Genomic DNA, 19,283 nt, shown 5'->3' with positions numbered 1-19,283 from the left:
TCCACCCATGAATTAAAGCCCAGGAAAAAATTTGGTCAGAGCACTTGATTATTCCAATGGACACAGGATGCAAACCACAAAGTGAAACAGAAATAGGCAGAAGTGAAAATAATCTGCTGGAAGATCATGTAGGCATGAAATCACTGTCCTTTGTTTCCCTCTTGCCCCTCCTCTCCAACCCACTTTTGCACACAGGGTTGGAACTCAACCTGCAAACTTGAAGTGTTTATTTCTGTTCCTCAGACCATTTTCCACCTTGTATCAGTTTGCAATACAAACAAAAGATGTAGCTGCGCTACGTTTCTACACAGTGTAGCACATTGTTCATAGGACAGAATTTAAATTTCCAACTCATCTTTATAGAGATTTTTGAAAGAACTTAGAGCAGGAAATGATCTGCAAATGACATGCAGAGCACAAAAGAGAAACCTTTTCCAAGGTAGACAGTTTCATAGACCACTAAACAAGCAGTTAAACGCCTGAAGAAAAAAAAATGCTTGCAAGGGAAGTATCACTGAGGAGAGAAAAATCCCTTTATAAATCAGTCAGTCAGTCTACATGGGCCTTATCTCCACAAACACATAGAAACCAGTGAGTGCTAACAGAAAAGAAAGCAGCTCAGATTACTGGCAGTTTAAAGTATGGAAATAACAAAGAACAACTGAGAAGAAAAAAAAAAAAAAAATCAAACGTTTAGAACTGCCAGGAACTTTGTGATTTTGGTCACATAACGTAATACACATTTTTCTGAAAGTTTAAGTTTGACCAATACTTCCTTTTAGCACACATTACTGCAGTGGTATCAACCTTTTTCCCCACACCACTTAGCAACACTGTAAAACACATTAGTACGCTGAGTTTATAAATACACAAATTTCTTCGTTATTTGACAATCAGCGCAGTGAAGCAATATTTAGGAAGCATACTTGGTAAGTGACTGTGCCTTCTGCTGTAGAAAGTTATCCCTTTGCATTTTAACTGTATGAATACTTTTCTTGTCCAGAAGTTTGGCAGCAGCTGGTATCTTCTGAATCAGAAAGTTGTCAGCAAACCAGATAATATTTGCTGTTAGCGTGATGGCTGGTACCTTGAAGAAAAAGGGGAGAAAAGGGACAGAATATTAAGAAGTAGCAAAAAACATAAGTGATGACAAGAAAAAAAATACTATGCCACTATGCACTGTGTCTGTCCTTTTACTTATGAAACATCTGTTTTATGCCTCTTTTAAACCATAACAATTCAGTTTATTTTTGCATAATTATTTTCTACACAACATTACTGTTCACATTAAAAAATGTTCTTCCCTTAGAAGCCCATAAAGGACGCTGGACGCAGAATTATTACCATTCTCAGTGCTTCTTAATAGTGTTTGAGAACTTCTTAATACCACACAAAATGAAAAATCCCTGATCACCTTTAGACTTAAAGGTCATTCAAAAAAAAATGTATGCTTCTACCCAACATCAAAACCCAAAGCATTTGACCAGCCTTGCAATACTCAAACCTCAACAAACAACTCTTTGTCCTCACTGCCATATTAATCTTGAGAAGAAACATTTTAATGGTAATTTCAAGTTATTTGATCTTTCTGTGTACCAAGTGTAAAACACAAAGTGAGTGCACAGGCATTAGACCATCTTTAAAATAAGTGAGAGGTAATTATAAAAAGGAACAAAAAATTAAAGTCTGCTCTCTGACCTGTTTTGGTAACTTGCACGTTCTTCCTGTTCCCAAGTCTTAACCATGCTACACAGCCAAGAAAATTATCTGCTCATTAATGATTTTTTTTCCTCTTAATTAACAAAAGAAGTAAAGCACTTACCTTTTTACAAACATCCAGCAATGACTTGTAAAATTTCTTGTCTACAGTCCGAAAAATCTGAAAATGCAGTACAAAGAGGCCACAGATGCCTACATATCTATCTCTCTGGTCAATTTCTGAAGGTTCACCTGCAGAGATAAAAAAAATCAATTAATTAATAATTGCTTTTTGCAGTACTCTCAGACAAACAATAGACATTTAGAAACATGGAACCTGGCAGGATAAACATCAGCTTGCATTACCAAGTTTGGCTTCAACATTTGCAAAAGTTGTGCGAAGAGTATGAGCAAATTCTTCAGCAAACGCGCTATTCTTTGACACAGACACTCCACCATTTGTGGAATCAAACTGTTGCTCTATGCAGGCCTGAAGGAAAAAAAAATAGAAAGAGTATAATGCCATAAACTTCAGGCCTCAAAAGAATACTGATTTTGCAAAAGAAGAATAGTGCAAGACTACATTGTAACTTCAGGCTAGTGCTGTACGACATAAACCGATCTTCAACTTCAGATAGATTTTTAAATCTGCTTAAGTTACTTAGTGTACTAAAGCAAACAGAAAACATTAAAAACCTCTTATGTTTAACAGTAAAACCAGCCAAAGAACAATAAACATCCACCACCATTCAATGTATTTACTGATTTAGTATTTCTTCCATAAGGCACTTTCACAGATACCACACAATGCTAGTGCTACTGATGAGAAACTAGGTGCTAACATATTATTTAATATGTTACTACAAATATGCAATACCATTAACCAAACAAGATCATCATCCAGGTAACATGTAGGATGTCGTTCACGGTCTCGTAGCATAAAAACCCCACAGCACTGGTGTCTGTTTTTCTAACTATATTAGAATAGTTTTTAATTGGACTGTATGTTAGAATTTTTTCATGTATTATTGTTTTTGTTAGAAAGGAGTACTGGCAGGACAGGAGGGGAAACATCTTGAATGAACAGCAGACAAATGCTATTGATGCCTCAAATTAAACATAATTAAGCTTTTGTACTAATGCAACGTTATAGAAAGTTAAGATGAAAAAAATGATAGTTGGATATCAGTATCAGTTTTGAAAGGAAAAGCCTAATTATATTTGATGATTTAGCTACAATTTCACTTTTGAAGGCTTTTCCAGACCAGAACTTTCTTCCCTATGCCATTTACGATGTAACAGCAAGAACTGAGTTCTTGCTCACCCTGTTCAGTTGGCTCTGCTGTGACCAAATTCAGCAACATCCAGTACGAGTGTCTCAAATACTAACCCTTTAATGTAAAATGGCTTTTTGTATGAACACATTTAAATTAAACATACTGAAAAAGGAGCAATTCTTCTCCTCCAGCTGTACACTTGCACATTTCAGGGGTATGCACTACTAAAGTGATTCCTAATGACAAGTACTCGTCTCACATGCTAGGAATGAGACAAAGTATGTAACAAGAGGTCACATAACGTATTTCAAAGATCATGAAGAGATTTTAATTTGCAGCTAGAATGAAGCAGACCTATGCTATGTAAGCCTGACCCTACTAAAATTTCTGGATGAAAATCAGACTCCCTGAGAATACACAGTCTTAATGCCAAATTCTCTGCATTTCTTTTGTTGTGCAAAACACTGAGTGTTAACTGCTACCATTCAAAGCCTGGCACAGTTCTAGCACAAGAGAATAGCAGGGAAGTATCTTACAATCGAGCTTTTTTTCAAAAAAATGTACAAATGCAAAACAGTCAAATTCACATCACTATCTGAAACAAGCCAGACCAAATCAAACAACAACAAATCCCACGCACACACACTGAAAAAGAAAATACACAAGAGTGATATCCTATTGAAAGACATTCTAGAAAAGTCTCACTTTAGCACCAGTTTCCCCTATCATATTGGTGAACATTAATGTTATTACCTGAAATATCATTCCATCAAGTAATTGGCATTCCAGTTTTAACAGCAACTTTTCAAATGGCTTCAGTTTATCTTCCTGAATTCCAAATTTGGAAGGGTTGTGATGGACAGATTTTAGCAGCCTGTAAGACGTAAGCATAGAACAGAGAGATGCAAAACAATTAAAACATACTAACAATTTTATCACATCCTGTACTATTTTGATAATATCAGTGTTCTGTGGAACATGCCTAGCAACAACTCCAAAATTGTAACAAACAAAAAGTCTGTGTAAGCCACTTGTATTTGAACAACTACCATCTACTGAGGTTTTCATTGAAAGTTATTTTTCCACTACTTTAACTACCTATGTAATTGTTGACTCCAGCTCTTCCTTTAGATAGCGTTCTTACTCAAATCTGTATGTCCATCCCCGTAATCAACAGGGAAATGGAAAATTAGATTTCTTATTGAATACATTTAAACATTTAAACTTTTATTTGACATTAAACTTTCTCAATATACTTACCATGTACAGTTTCAGGAATGGCATACAAAACATTCAGCACTGTAAAAAACTTACTGATACTGTTAGAAGGACAAAGTGGGAGCTTCCCCCTGCTCCTCACTGAGTTTTCTCGTAAGCACTCAGGGCTAATAAAAATTCACTTTCCTGAACTGACTTTCTTCAAACAAGACACATGCACATGCTTTTATGTCATGAGAGTATTTTTCACACCTTCAGAGACACACCTCTTGTACATGGTCCAGTGATCTCTCAAAGTGGCATGATTGTCAATTATTTCATCTAGAGTGATTAAGACAGTCAGTAATTCTCCCAGATGCTCATACATTGCCTGTTTAAAAAAAAAAAAAAAAAAAAGGTAGAAGAGAAGGCTTGTAGTTATTGTAATGCAGTGATGCATTGCATATACAATGTCAGTTGTTTTAAAGCCAGCAAGACATGAGCTAAGTCATTATCTAAGACATCATTTAAGTCAGTCTTTTGGTTGTTTAAAGATTTGGTATGTCCTGTGGTGGGACACAAGGAACGTTAGTTTGCATGTAGGCACCACCTAAAGTTCACTGATCTAATTTAATATTGAAGGTAGGATATTCAAAATTAGCTAAAAGCCCAAGCATATATTGCATACAGTAACAAAGCATGTCAGAACTTTTTAGCTACGAAAGCTAGAATTTGACAGACAGAGGTACCAGCCCTTTCCACATAAAGGCCAGAAAAAGCTGATTAACAAAGTAAAGTCTTTAAAGGAGACTCCAGATTGAAAGCTGTACTTGCAATTCACTTTCTTGCTACTTTCCTCAGAATGAAGACAAATATATTAGCATGAAATTAACAAAAGCGAAAGGGTACAAAATCATTCCCACCTGAAAATGAACTCCTGATGTCTCTATAATTTTAGGTGCATTCCTGTAAATAAAACAAGTCCTTTAACATCTTTTTAATCCTTAGAATAGAACATATTTACTGTTTCTGTATCAAGGTGCATTCTTTGTTTCTTGGCATAAGTTCTTCTTCATTAACACAGCAATGTCAGAAAGCAAAATTACTCTCAAAATCTGATTAAAGCATACACTATGTGAAATGCGTGCTATATAATCAAAATCTATACTGCAGTTTTGAATGTACAGCTTGCGACTGGTTTAAACCACTGATTTCATTCAGTGCACGTCTATCAGCAATTCCCAATTCAGTTATGTAAACAAGTAGCCTTGACACAGCCTTGTGCCCCAAAAGTACAAAAACAAAAATCACACATTTAACCAAGCCATAACCAAGCTACATAACCAGCCCTGCTCACTCAGGGCTATACATAAAGTCTACCTTATGCTACAGTGTAAGACAAGAATGAAAACAGGTAAAACTGAGAAGAACAATACTACCCTATGTTGGGGAAAAACAATCTAGAGCCCTGCAGTTATATTCAGAGCTAAACCCAACAACTCTGTTCAGGGCTGATCTCTCCTTCTCTCTGCATTCTAAGAGGAACGAAGCTCAATAACCATCACTAAGCTCAACATCATGCGTTAAAACCACAGTTGCTCTGTGATTAATCTGTAACATGACTTCCAAAATCAAAACAAACAGCAGTATTGTCCATAGTGTCTTTTATCTAAAGATTATAATTAATGTTAAATATTAAAGAATAAACAAGTGATCTCAGACACCACAGACTCCAGTCTTTAGGATACTTGCCTCTCCCTCAGATATACCAATTATCACTGTATACACAAAAGTATGAGTTCACATGACAAGTGACAGTAATTTGTTTTTAAACTCAGTGGATGATTTAATATTGACAAAGACCACACATTTAAACATTAGACTGTAAAAGCGATCAGATTTTTAATCTTCGGAATCTACTGGTATCTACTGTACCAGTCAACAGAAGAAATCTCTCTCAAACAGAACAAAGCTGAAAGAAAAATAGGAGGCTCTCTTGAACATCAAGACTAAGTGCCTCTGACATCCCAAATCTATCAAAAATGGGGAGAAAAAAAAAGAAAAAAAAAAAACACTAAAAAAAAACACTCGTATCTAATCAAATAAAAGCTCTGACTTTTCCAAAAATAAAATACACTTTCAAAATGGCTCATGAAGCCGAAACTTATACAGCAAAGCACCATCTCTTGATAGTCGTATTCCAAAAATGACCATGCCTTTGGTAGAGTGTTTATATTGTATACATTTTTAACTACATAAATGTGATAAAGCATTTCAGGGAATAATTACTTGTTGCTGGTGTAAAGAACAGCCAACTGATGCACTACATTCACCACCACTTCATAGCATCGGGTAACAAAGCAAGACAGCTCCTGAAATACAAGAAAATAAATGCATATGTATGTATAATCCCTCCTTGTGAACAGCGTTGCTGCTTCCAAAATACAGAACATAAACAACTGAACTTGCAGCACAAGTTCCAGCTACATTCCTAATTCAAGTCAGTGGACAAATCTACAGCAGGATGGAAAGCAGATCTGTGTTTACGTCAAGAAGCTACTGTACAAAGCTCCTAGTACCACCTGAAATATTAAAGTACCAAAAAGCACTTTAGACATATAAAAACATAATAAAGAAAACAAATTATTTCAGACTTGCATGTAGTTTTGACAAGGTAGATAGTGAAATACCACATTTTAAAAAAGGATACAGGGTTTTTGGAAAAGGTACAGAAAAGAGTCACCTCCAGGAGCTCAACATGCTTTAAACATCTTGCTGTAAAAGTCTGCAAGAGTTCTATTTATTAGACAGTAAAAAGTGACTTAATACCAGTGCCCAGGTACCTTCAGAGGGAATATTCAAATATCCCTGATAGCAAGGGCTGAGCCTTTTCCCACTAGATTCAAGCGTCACACTCTGGAAGCCAGCGATAGACGAATTCAAATGAGAAATTAATACAGAAGCCTGTGCCTTCTATAAAAATGATTAGCCACAGAATACTGTCTTAAAAAATAAAAAAAAAGAGTCTTTGAGATAAATGCTTAAGTAAAGCAGAACTTGTGCTCAATTACATAGTACAAAATGAGTAAGAAGAGGTCAACTTTGATCATAGAAAAAAAAAAAAACTGATCGTAATTTCTATAATGGATTTTAACAAGGTGTTCCTTAAGCAATAGGGTAAATTAATCTGGGTTTCCCTTAACCACAACAGTGTTTATTTATTATTGCATCTTACAATCCTACCAGGCAGGAGTCTGCATGAGATGAGTGGCCAGTCAGTACACAGATGGCTCCATAGCAGACAACCCACGCAGGCTAACCAGACAGCCTGCTGTTCTTGCCAGAAGACTGGCTAACAGCTGAATTCTCTCTTCTCCATCAAAAATAGATCTTATTTGGGCTTCTGCCTTCTATTAGTCACCAGTTTGTACAAAACATGAAAGTGTCATTACTTCTTATATTTGTATTACTCTATCAAATTGAGCTGCAACCAGCCCACAGGTTCCAGAAGAACAGATTAATAGACAACTAAGATCATGTTTCCATTGCCTTTTTCAAATTTCTTTCAGCTGCCTTCTTAACACTTCCAGTCAATGATCCAATTTAACAGCACATGTGTATTATCAGCTACCTAATATAGATAATTGCCATTTTTCCAGAGTTCTTCAAATGAACTGTCTTCTGCAAGAAGACAACCTACTAGTGTTTCATGGAATTAATTTGATTTTTTTTAAATGTTTTTACATAGCAAACCAATAGTCTACAGCATCTAGTTAATTAAGTTCTCAATGTCTGCATACCAAGAGATTTAACTCAGAAGAGCCCATAAATCAGTAGATACACGTTAGCTACATAGAAACCACATTTCAACTCTCCTAGAGTCTTCATTCATATTTTTACACTGCCCTCAAAGAACTGCTTGTAACTGACCACAGCAGCATCCCCCAGTCAATTTGCTACAACTGAGCAACTTCAGAGGAACACAACAGTTGAAAAAGACTCAAAAATGAAAAAGTTCCCCACACAGCTTTACCAAATTAATACAAGCCTGTTAGCACAGTAACCCTCCCTCTAGAGCAATGTCCTCTGTCTGCCTTCTTTCCACGTTGCTCAACGTTTAGCAAACCATAGTAGTAGATTTACAGAGCTGGTTCACAAGCAAGGCTGTATTTATGTATCATTTCTACCATAAATACGCTTAACAGGATATACCACCTAAATGTACATAAGTCTGTACTACATGGTGGGTTTTATAATGCACATATGCTGAAGCTATCCAGACAACCAGTCACCCTGCTCTCAACTTCCTTCTCAAAAGATAGAACACAAGTGTACAGTAGCCCCTTCTCAGAACCACCACCAGCTCTCAAACATCTGCTCAATAAGAAATAGAGTATTAAAGAAAAAATTTACAATGTTGATAGGACAAAAAGCCTGAATAAAATAGAAAGAAAAAAAAATCACAAAAACTAACTGCACATAGGCAAGGGAAAAGAGGTTAAGAAACAACAGCCTCTGGCACTCAACTATTAATGGCCACTAAATGAGTACTGCCATGCTAGCATACAGCAAGAACAGAAATTTTAACATTTATTAAATAAGAATTTGTTTAAGCATAATGAAAGTTTCCTGTATCTTCTCCACTTCAACATGTATGCTTCATTACAAGCAATACTGCATAAAAATAGAAACATCTTTGGAACAGGACAGTCAAGCTATAATGAAGGAAAAAAAATCCATAGTAGACTGAAATCCAAAAGCACAGGAAATCCTGAGAAGGAACTGATTCTTTTTTCATCCAAAATAATGAATATTCTTCCCTGAAAGCTTGAGAGAGATGCAAGCAAATTTTTTCCAGATACATTCTAATTTTCCCCCTAATAGCTACACAACAATGTATAAATAATTGAAGCCCAGTTTTCAATGAAAACTAAAACTTGAAAAAATTGAAGCCATAAGATTAGATATCTTTAACATTACTATCAAATGAAACAACCTCAGTTTACTGTCTTATTTAAATTTGCTTAATGCTAAATTCTCTGTACAGTGATTACACAAACCATAATTTATTCTCTCATTAGACTACCTGAATTTTAGATGCATATAAACAAACAAAAAAAATAAAAGCTAAAGTAAAGACCGACAGATTACCAACCCAACTTACACAGCTGTCTTGTAAGTGAGCTGGTTGCAACGGACCTACAGGCAAAACATTGTCTATCAGATGACTGCAGTACCTTTCAGCAACATGCAGGCAGGATACTGGAGGTTGCTAAATCCACGTTGCAAATAAAATTAAGATTATAATTGCTGTCAGAATCAAGAGATACTCTACCTGCAAGAAAGAAATAAATCTTCCCATCTGTATTTGGCAATCTCCTTCTACCATGCTGGAATCTGTGCCTTGAAAAACAAAGATTTGTCACTACTTTATTCATCAAATTCTGAAGCTTGCCCTCCAAACCATTTGTATGTCATACAAGCAGAATACATAAATAAAAGCTTACTGACAGAACTTTAAAAGCTTTTAATTTAGTTTTCACATTAAAAATTAGTTTAAGCTACACATATAGCAGGAAAGAAAAAACTCCAGAACATGAAAGAAAATAAGATCTATAAAATACAGTTCTTTAAAGGATATAACTTTGATATAAAGTTTCCATTAAAAAGTCTGTAAAAAGCAAGGCATTTATATATTGCAAGGAATGCCTACTGGTATAGCTATTAACTGAACAAATATATTGCATCATAAAACAAAGATGAAAAGCTGTATAGAATAAAAGTTCCTAAAGAAATTTGTTTTCCTTCTCCTATACATCATGCAGTGTAATAGAACTGGTTCTCACCACAGCTCCAAAGCATTACTTGTATGTCAGAGTGGAGTAACATGGTACTGCGAGATACAATAATTATATCACCAATGTCAAATTCTTTTGGACTGCTGAAACAGTTTTAATACTAAAAAGACTATTGTCAGGTAATGTCATGGCAGATTAACGCTCTAGACTTAAGATTTTTCTGTTGGGCCACTCTTGAGTGAAAACAGCTTATAACTGCAAGTTTACCCACAAAAGCAATGACACCACGTTAGAGGAAAGCAGTCTCCTGTTACAGAGATGACCTTTCAACCTGTAGAGGGAAACTCCTAAACAGCATTTAGTTTTAGATTTCTGGTCTTTTGCTTCATAAAAATGCTCTTTAAGAGCAATCACCAGAGTCTAAATGAGCCTCTATAACCATTACAATTTTTGTCCCAGAGTTCCAATTAAACACTGCATCCTTCCCCTTTGCACCTTTGTTACGTAACCTTTACTCTACAGAGATTAGCAAATGACCCAAAAAGCAATCCAATGTCCTGAAATTCCCACACTAGCCCTAGTTACTTAAAGGACAAGATGAAAAAAAAATGTTTCTATATACCGAAGGCAAAAGGTTGCACAGTGTTTCTCTGTTTAATTTATCCACCCTCAAGGCAGTGGTTTTGCTATCTGTTCTAAATAAGCAAGCTACTTGTTATCAAAGCATATGCTGTGAGGAGGGATCTGGGAGCAGAGAATATCATTTTTACATCCCAAACCACAGAAGGTTGGCCTCTCAATTTCTGCCATTCAGAAGCATTACTTATGGACCACGGAAACTGCTGTGTTAACATACTAATCTACAACAGTCTGCCTTTTTTCATGCTAGAGACATGAAAAGCTTTTGAGAGACCCCTACTATTATTTTGTGCAACTAATTAAGTGCAATTATATTTGCACTTCCTTTTCAGATATTAAAAACCATGTCTGAGAATAAGTGAGAATCTACAAAATAATAAAAAAAAAAATACACAAGACCCACACTTTTTTTTTTTGACATTTCTCAACTGAACCACAACAGACATCTTATAGAGAACTTAAAAGAATGCTAAACATTCCCCCATACTTCTGTTGTAGTCAAGGCTCTTGATTTTATTTATATTTTTTTTTAATTAAAAAAAAAGCCTTTCTGGAAAACTACTCGGAAAGGAGCATGCTTTCCTCCATCTCACACTTCTGAATCAGAAAACAAAGCTAGGTAGCATGTCCCTAAATCATTAATACATTTGAGTCCTTAGGACTGAGATCTTTGCTTCCTTTGAGACTAGCATCCTTTAATGTAGAAGCTTAAGGCTGACCCCTTGGGTGATTTACCAGTTAAATTCCGTGACAAAAAGCAGGTTTTCAGGGTTTGCCAACTCAACTGAGTTTCAGCCACTTTTGTCCCTGTATTATATCATGGTCTAAGCAGCAGTAATGAGTAATACTGCTTTCATTTGAAGTGCAGAAGATGACATTAACATGCTGTAGTTTTTCCTAAAAAAAACTGATCTTATGAATAAAGTCAACATATAAGACTTGGTCTAAGTATTTATTAACAGTTGCATTGTCTTATTGCAAATTTACAGTTTTACTACAACCAATACAAAAAACAGTCCTAATATGAATATGCTGTTTTAGGATAAAATATTCACATATGAAACACGGGTATTCAATGCCATACTTTGAAAAATAGCTGCTACAGGTTTCTGTACAGCATAAATATAATCTCATTAAAAAAAAAAAAAAAAAGAAGCCTAAACGTTTATCGTGAAAAAAAAAAAAAAAAAAAAAGAGTCATGATGTATTTCAGATGTACTGCTTTTATACATCTCATGCATTCTCTCAGTATCTGTACTTAAAAGCCATTTGTCAGAAAAATGTCAACAGTCCATGCTCCCTACTTCTCATGTAAGGGTGCAATGAAACTTCCTATTAATGTGACAATACTTAATGCAGACAACAGGGCTTTATAGATAAAGTTTTAATGCTATCTCTATACTCATCAAGTCCATTTCTTAACATTCATCACTCAAAGACATAGTGAAAGCACGTATCCGTAATATAAAATTACACTTACTCTAGCATTTAACATAACCTGAAGTAATTAAGTAAAACTACAAACTTTTACTGGAAAGGGAGCTACTTACCTCCTTCTCCATAAAACAAGAGGCCGTTATAAAATTTAGTTTCTGCCTAACAACAAAAACAGAAATTTGTTTTATTAAATAGTATATATGTAATCATGCTACAAAAATTTAGACATTATAACTTGTTTCTTTATTGCAAAATAATAATCTATATGTCATCTTGCCAATCTGCAAACATTTTCATGCACATAGTAACAGCTGAATTTACCTCATATTTTAACTTCTTTATTTCACAGCAAAGGGCAGCATACACGGTTATTACTTTGTTTAGAACCTAGATTCAAAAGAAAAATAGATTACAAATAAATAACTACAGCAGGTGAAAATCTTTATAGAGTATTTTTCATGTTTAAAAGGGCTTGGTTTTAGCTAGAATAACTTATTCCTCCTCTTGTAAGCACTTACCTTGTTTTCTGTCTTTATGAGCTCCAGTAGAGAGGACTGTTCGTAAGGCAGAAGCTAAAATTATTAAAAAAACAAAAACAAACTTCATAAAACACTTGTCAAAACCACATTTATCCAACTGGGTAGTTAGTATGTATATATATATATTTATTTTTTTACAGTTTAATCTCAAGTAAAGTCAGTAATAAAAGGACTACTAATAGCACATTACTGCAAACCTGTGCTGCAGGAAGCCTTCACTCTTCACATTTATGCAGAAAGGGAAATAACCGGCTACACTATATGGCATTTATAACAATTTACTCACAGAACTTGGAAAGCAACAACATGGTCATTATGGTGCATGTAAAAAACAAACAAACAAAAAAAAATTTGCATGCAGGCACTGACATTTTCTACTGAAGTCAGCCATGAGACTGACTAGTTCATATACATCCAGTGCTGTAGGAGCCCACATCATGTGAACAGACAGAGGATTGTTTGAGACTACATCTTCTGCACAGACAAGTTCTATGTGGTAACAAAAGCCAAAGTGCTTTTAAATGATATGCACAAGTTTGGTGAAGAAAAAAAGTCATGCTCCACAGAAAACTTATAGGCAGGGAAAAAAACACTTCTGGAAGAAGGAAAATACTGTGCATTCTGATTTTCTAAATACATATATATTTATATTTATATTTAAGGCCATTCAAAAGCACAGCTATAAGCATAAACACACAGCTCACTCTGCATTTACACATATATTAGAGAGCATTAGGACATTCATTTAGCTTCCACTAATACCCAAAGGACTGGAAAGCAATAATATGAAAACATATTTTCTTGTCATATGAGCCAAATAATTGTTTGATGATTAAAACAGTATTAGTTTAGAAGGCACATTACAGTTTTAATGCATATTAAAAAGTGTATGAAGACCTTTAACGCAATGGGATCAAGACTGAAGTCCCAGACATCTCCAACAGAGTCATCCAAAGCATCTTCAATCCTCTTCAGCTGAGATGCATACTCCTCAAGAAATTTTCCATAATTCTTCAACTCCACTTCAGCATGAATTTCTGAGAATTCATAAAATTTATAGTTTTACAGAATATTCAGCAAACTGCAATACCCAAAAGCTTATAAAGGTTTTAATCTGTTGCTATTTAGCATTGTAGCACTGCATTCCTCATTTTGCTGCGGCATTATCTCCTTAATACTACTGCATCTTTTCACTACAAAGCTCTTGTTTTAACAACAAACATACAGCTCAGCATCGGTTTCAAAGAAACATTTAAGAAACATTTAAGAAAGTTATTTTTTAAATTTATATATACAGAGTTATTTTTTAAATTTATATATATATTTAAGCAAAGACAGCTACTGACTTAGTTGCATTATCTGAGCTACTGAATGATCACAGCTCAAGGCTTATCCTCAGAAAGGAACTACAATCCTTTCTCGTGTGAAGACTCAAGTGTCTTCCCCCTATTAGACTACACATCTAATAGCTTACAGTCTTCTGCTACTCACTGAAAATGGGATTATATAAGTGACTAAATCAATAAAAGAATGCAAGTCAGCTAAAAAAACGGAACTCTGCCTAAACAGGAAGACAACTCTGCAGAGAGTACGCTTTTTTTGCTTAAGTAGTGATTTAAGTCCCTTTTCACATTTTAGAAGTAGGTTGCTCTATAAAGTTTTTATACATCTTTTGTAAAGATGTATAAAATACACTTTTTGGGGGTGTGTTTAACCTCTACTCATGTAAGTTGCCAATAACTGAGATAAATGGTAGTTGGCTACTTCAGTGGAAGAGTGCTGCTAAACCAAGGATCCTTTGGACATTTCTTGGAAGCAGAGAAAATCCATGTACTTCACCAGGCGTAACGGGGAAGAATGAATAAAGACAGATGGAGAGAGATGAAAAGTTCTCTGCACAGGAAAGTTGAAACTGAGAAGGAAAAATTATTGCTGTAAAGAGCAAACTTTCCTGAACTATTTCTGAACTACTAATTTGAAACCAGCAGCAACATGAACCTTAAAGGACTCAAAAGTCTAACCAAGATGCATGGCAAACCAGCCCATGGGGCTCCACCTGAACCTGTGGACCTGCTGATGTACAGGCGCCATCAAAATAAGTAAACTGAATTTCACGTAAACAGATAAGCAAGTGAACAAAAAGCTCTCCGTTAGCAGCACACAGTCCAGACACAGATGTGTATCCCTTGTGTCGTACCATCCTACTGTTTTATTCCATCAGTTTGGCCCATCTTCCAGGTTCCTCCCAGTGCATCTTCTGGAAGCTCTGCTGTGATAAAACAGTAAAACTGATGGATGCAGAGCCCTGCAGGATGGAGTTTAACTAGCCATCGTGACAGCTGCAGTACTTTACTCTGAGACAATTTTGCAGAGCATGGAAACTTAAATTCTTATAGAAGCTTGCTGTGCTATTCCCCCAGTTCCACCTTCTCCCTTCACACAAAAACAAAAGGCAAAGCTAAGAGCAGAGAAATTGAAAGGGGTATTGTGGCTTTATAAGACGAACTGAAAAAAAAAAAAAAAAAAACAATTAAAAATCATGTAAGAGTAATAGATGGACACTGCTTTTCAAATCAATTCCCTGAAACTAAACAGGCAGCACACCTCAGACAAAATCTCACAGCAGCATTCTGCTAGAAACCCACAAGCTGTCTCCTTTCCAACAGCCAAATGATGCATTTAAACAATGCTATAGTTCAACTTAAAGGATAATAAGTATTGCCAAATAGATGGTTATTGATTTGCTGCCTTGTACAGATCATTAAAAAAAAAAAAAAGACACAGGTTTGAATAGTTTATCACCATATTTCTACAGTAGACATGAGAGTGAAAACTATTAGCTAGCCAGATGTAAGTAGAGTTGAACTGATAAAACATGACTTGGAGATGGGGGAAACTTTTTAAGATGCAAAAAAAATTCCTAAACAAACTAGATTGCATGGAGAAAGAAAAAGAAATCAGAGATATCCTCCTTTTCTTCCAAGCAAAAGACCTACTTCATAAGGCATTATCTGGTTACAATAAAGTTTGATTTAGCTTCTTGTCTGGTGATAAAATGAAAGCTTTACAGCTGGAACAATGCAAGGATCCACTCAGCAGTACAGATTCCCCCAGCTTCATTTAATCTTCTTCCATACAGGCAGCACTGTCAATATTCAGGCAATTTATTGCCCCGGCAGGATTTGCAAGTGCTGTGTCCATAAATACCTAGGACAAAGATGCAATAAACCGGACTTGCTCGGTGTCCTGTTTCCTCCATTGAGAAGACTGTAATTTCTAAAGATTAGCGATATAAAGAGAAAATAGACAGAAAAACAAGTAATTTTCAAGTCATTAGAGTTCTTCGGTGGTTTTTGTTTTGGCTTTTCTTTGAGAGCTGCATTCTGTTCCCTGGCAAGATGGTGGTAATGGAGCGCATGAGGGCACGTGAGGTCCTCCTGGCTGCACTCAACGTCGATAAAGACCAAGAGGGAGACCTGACAATTTGTGTAAAAGCCCCGCTTGGCATTCCACAGCTGGAGAGTTACTAAGAAGCTCAGCTCAGGGCAGCTTCGTTTTCCACTGAGAGCCAGATGAAACGCGCGCGGTACCAGCAGCCACATCCCTGGGGATAGCTCTGTACATCAACCACTGGGCCCACGAGTGACACATTTTCACGGCAACACCTGGCACCGTTAATTTGGCACAGCTTCCAGCGTGACAAACCCCCTGTTTAAGTAGGTCAGGGAGAAATGTGGGGTTTTTGACAGATGCTGCCAGAGCGCCAAGCATCACGAGGGCTCACATAGGGATTTTTCTACAGGGGAAACAGCAAGCGACCTCCCCAAAAACCCTGCATCAGCAGAAGCTAACTTATCCCGAGCTGCCTTCTCCGGCTAAATAGGGAGAAACGGTTCGAAAAAATAATAATGATGAGCGAGGAGATGAAATGGGGAAGGACCCAGGCAGTGAGGGGACAGGGGGCGGCCGGGGCAGAGGGCGGCGATGGCCGCCGGCTCCCCTCAGCCCTCAGCCCGCCAACCGCCGCCCCGCCCCGTCCCCTCAGGCCGTTCCCGCCACTCACTCTGCGAGCCGTCGTCGCGGCGGCCGAACTCCCAGTCCGGGGACAGCGTCTCCAGCGCCATCGCCGCCGCCGCCACCACCGCCCCCCGCCGCCCGAGTCAGGCGCACGGCGCTTCCGGCCCCGCTGCCGCTGGGAAATGGAGGCGGAGAGCGGGGCCCCGCCGGCCCGGCCCCTCAGCGGGCATGGGGGGGGGTGCTGAGGGCAGGGAAGAGACAGGCGCCAGTCAGAGCTGGAGCAAAGCCTTTTGCAACAATCTTTGGATTTTTATTATTTATTTTTTTTACAATATTTTTTTCTATCGGCTGTGGAAAACCGCCCGTAAGCGCGGGCTGCCAGGCAGCTTAAAAAGTAGTCACCAAGCACATCTTGTTGATCCGCCTCAGAAAAATGGGTCCTTGAGCTCTGCTGGATGGCTTCAGCACGAGGCTGAAACGCATAGAGATGGTACTCAGCAGGGCCCTGCCTGCAGAAGCACAGAGTCACAGAATCACAGAATTTCTAGGTTGGAAGAGACCTCAAGATCATCGAGTCCAACCTCTGACCTAACACTAACAGTCCCCACTAAACCATATCCCTAAGCTCTACATCTAAACGTCTTTTAAAGACTTCCAGGGATGGTGACTCCACCACTGCCCCGGGTCTGAGCTGAAAGTGTAAAGGGTAAAACGCTGTGGGGCTGCTTACTGCAGGGCTGGGACCAGCACAGCTGCAGGCCAGGTAACCCAGGTAGCTGGGTTACACAGGGACCACACTAAATACGCCAGGACAACCGTAGCGTAATCAGAGGCAAGCCTTATTTTGAATACAGTGAAAGGAAATTATTTTCGGAAACATTTTATTAATATAATGCATTTTTTATAAAGGAGCAGGAGGCTGCATAACTCATAACATCACAATTAGACTCAAATACACCAGTGACATTTTACCCTGGCATTCACGATGCAGTCAGTAATTTCAAAGCCTAATCGATTATCTTGTGAAACACTAGGTGGCAGTGTTTGTTGCTGACACTGAAATTTAGGTCAATTCTAGATGCTGGTGGAATTTCTGCTTCTTCTGGAAATCTTACTTGGACTTCATCCTGAAGCCTGTTGTTTCAGTGACAGCAAGTCTAGCTCGGCTCTGGCTGATAAATTTACTGTGCTGACTGATCAGTGAGTGGCCATATGCTGTTTGCACATGTGAAATTATTGATACATTTCATGAGCATCTTTTCTGAAATTCAGGTGACAACTTAGGGCTTTCACGTGTACCAGGATGTTTTTATTTGGTACAAGCTTATAAGAAGATTGTTCCAATATCTGTTACTGTCTTCAGAAAATACGGTAGTCAGAAAAATCTTTAGGCTTTGTTTAACACAGTCATTTTTGGTAATTTAAATATTACTGAAGAGGCACACTTGATAAAGCAATCGTTTCTTTTGACTAGACCAAAATGACCATGAAAGTAAGATTTCATATTGAACTTTCACATGAACTGTGTCTTACATAAATACGTACTGGTTGAAATTATTTGTTATACCTGAGTACTAGAAAGGGTAGTTGAGAGAATAAAGTCCAAAATACAGTATAATTAACTTGGTACTATGACTCTTTTATTTATGAAGTGGCTAGTTATCTATGACTTTGTAAATCAACATGAGCTTGACTGTGTGAGGTATTAACCTTTTATTTTCCTTTGAAGTTATCCCAGTCAGAACCATCACTAAAGATCAGACAACACAGTTACCTGGTATTTTTAACAGAATTTTCATGATAGTTGACAGCTCAGTGAAAACTTTAACACTGCATCTGAGCAGGAACCATTTTATTTTTTAAAAATGGTGAAAGCATCCAGAGCAAAAATTGCTTTTAGTGTATACAGGCAGAGTTCCACCAAGCTTGACAGACTTGTACTTACTTATAGGAGAAAGCATTTGGCTTGCTGAATCTGCAGGAAACCAGCTCTGCTATACATTCGTTGTCTGTGGAACATTCAATGCTGAGCTCTCTGAATATTTTAAATAAAGTTCTTCCTCAATTTTTATGGCAGGATTCCCAGAAAAGTTTTACTGTCTGAGACTTGCTCTTTGCAACTCCGATCCACAAAGATAATATCAAATTTTACAAAAGTAGTTTCTTGTCTATTGTATGGAATATGAGAAAAGTCTATTTATGCATTTGAGTAAGGCACCTGAACATGATAATTTTTTCTACTGCTTAAATTAGTAAAGTAATTCCCTTTCCTCATCAAATATATACCCCCTTTTGATTACTCTGGAAAAAATGAAATGCCAAACATACAGCTTTAGGCGGCTGTATAACTGGCAGAAAATCTGTATGAGTAGGCTGTGAAAACTTTGCTATCATGTGTGTTTCTAGCCTGGAGTGGATATAAGACCCAAATGGAGGAAAAACAAACAAACTAAACCCCACAGTTTTATATATAAACATTGCAGAGAAAAACAAGAAATTAAAGTTTCCCATGAAATCTTGCATTAGCACATGACAAAACAAGAAAAGTTGCTCTTGTACAAAATCTGAGTTGAAACTTGTCATGCAATTAACATAGTTAGGGAATAACCAGTACAAAGCCTTACTTTATATTTTTTAATTACTCAGTCTTTAAAACTGGATGAACTGTAAAGTACTCCTGA

General features: G+C 37.0%; 1 protein-coding gene across 3 annotated transcripts in view; it reads right to left on the bottom strand.

The window, feature by feature from the left end:
• The window catches only part of WASHC4 (WASH complex subunit 4), a 41,545-nt gene extending 24,748 nt beyond the window's left edge, over positions 1-16,797 (bottom strand). For all 3 annotated transcript variants that reach the window (XM_068664408.1, XM_068664424.1, XM_068664418.1), the window contains exons 1-13: positions 16,649-16,797; positions 13,483-13,622; positions 12,565-12,618; positions 12,368-12,433; positions 12,160-12,205; positions 9,508-9,575; positions 6,462-6,544; positions 5,096-5,138; positions 4,460-4,563; positions 3,729-3,849; positions 2,065-2,188; positions 1,823-1,950; positions 927-1,087 (exon numbers count right to left, since the gene is read on the bottom strand). In XM_068664408.1, coding sequence (XP_068520509.1) covers positions 927-1,087; positions 1,823-1,950; positions 2,065-2,188; positions 3,729-3,849; positions 4,460-4,563; positions 5,096-5,138; positions 6,462-6,544; positions 9,508-9,575; positions 12,160-12,205; positions 12,368-12,433; positions 12,565-12,618; positions 13,483-13,622; positions 16,649-16,709 — 1,199 coding nt within the window. In that variant the 5' untranslated portion in view covers positions 16,710-16,797. The remainder of the gene's footprint in view (positions 1-926; positions 1,088-1,822; positions 1,951-2,064; positions 2,189-3,728; positions 3,850-4,459; positions 4,564-5,095; positions 5,139-6,461; positions 6,545-9,507; positions 9,576-12,159; positions 12,206-12,367; positions 12,434-12,564; positions 12,619-13,482; positions 13,623-16,648) is intronic.
• Between the last annotated feature and the right edge of the window lie 2,486 nt (positions 16,798-19,283).

This window comes from Anas acuta, chromosome 1, assembly GCF_963932015.1.
Source record: "Anas acuta chromosome 1, bAnaAcu1.1, whole genome shotgun sequence".
Lineage (NCBI taxonomy): Eukaryota > Metazoa > Chordata > Aves > Anseriformes > Anatidae > Anas > Anas acuta.
The sequence above is the reverse complement of the archived record's forward strand: the minus strand, read 5'-3'. Positions and strand labels throughout refer to the sequence as shown.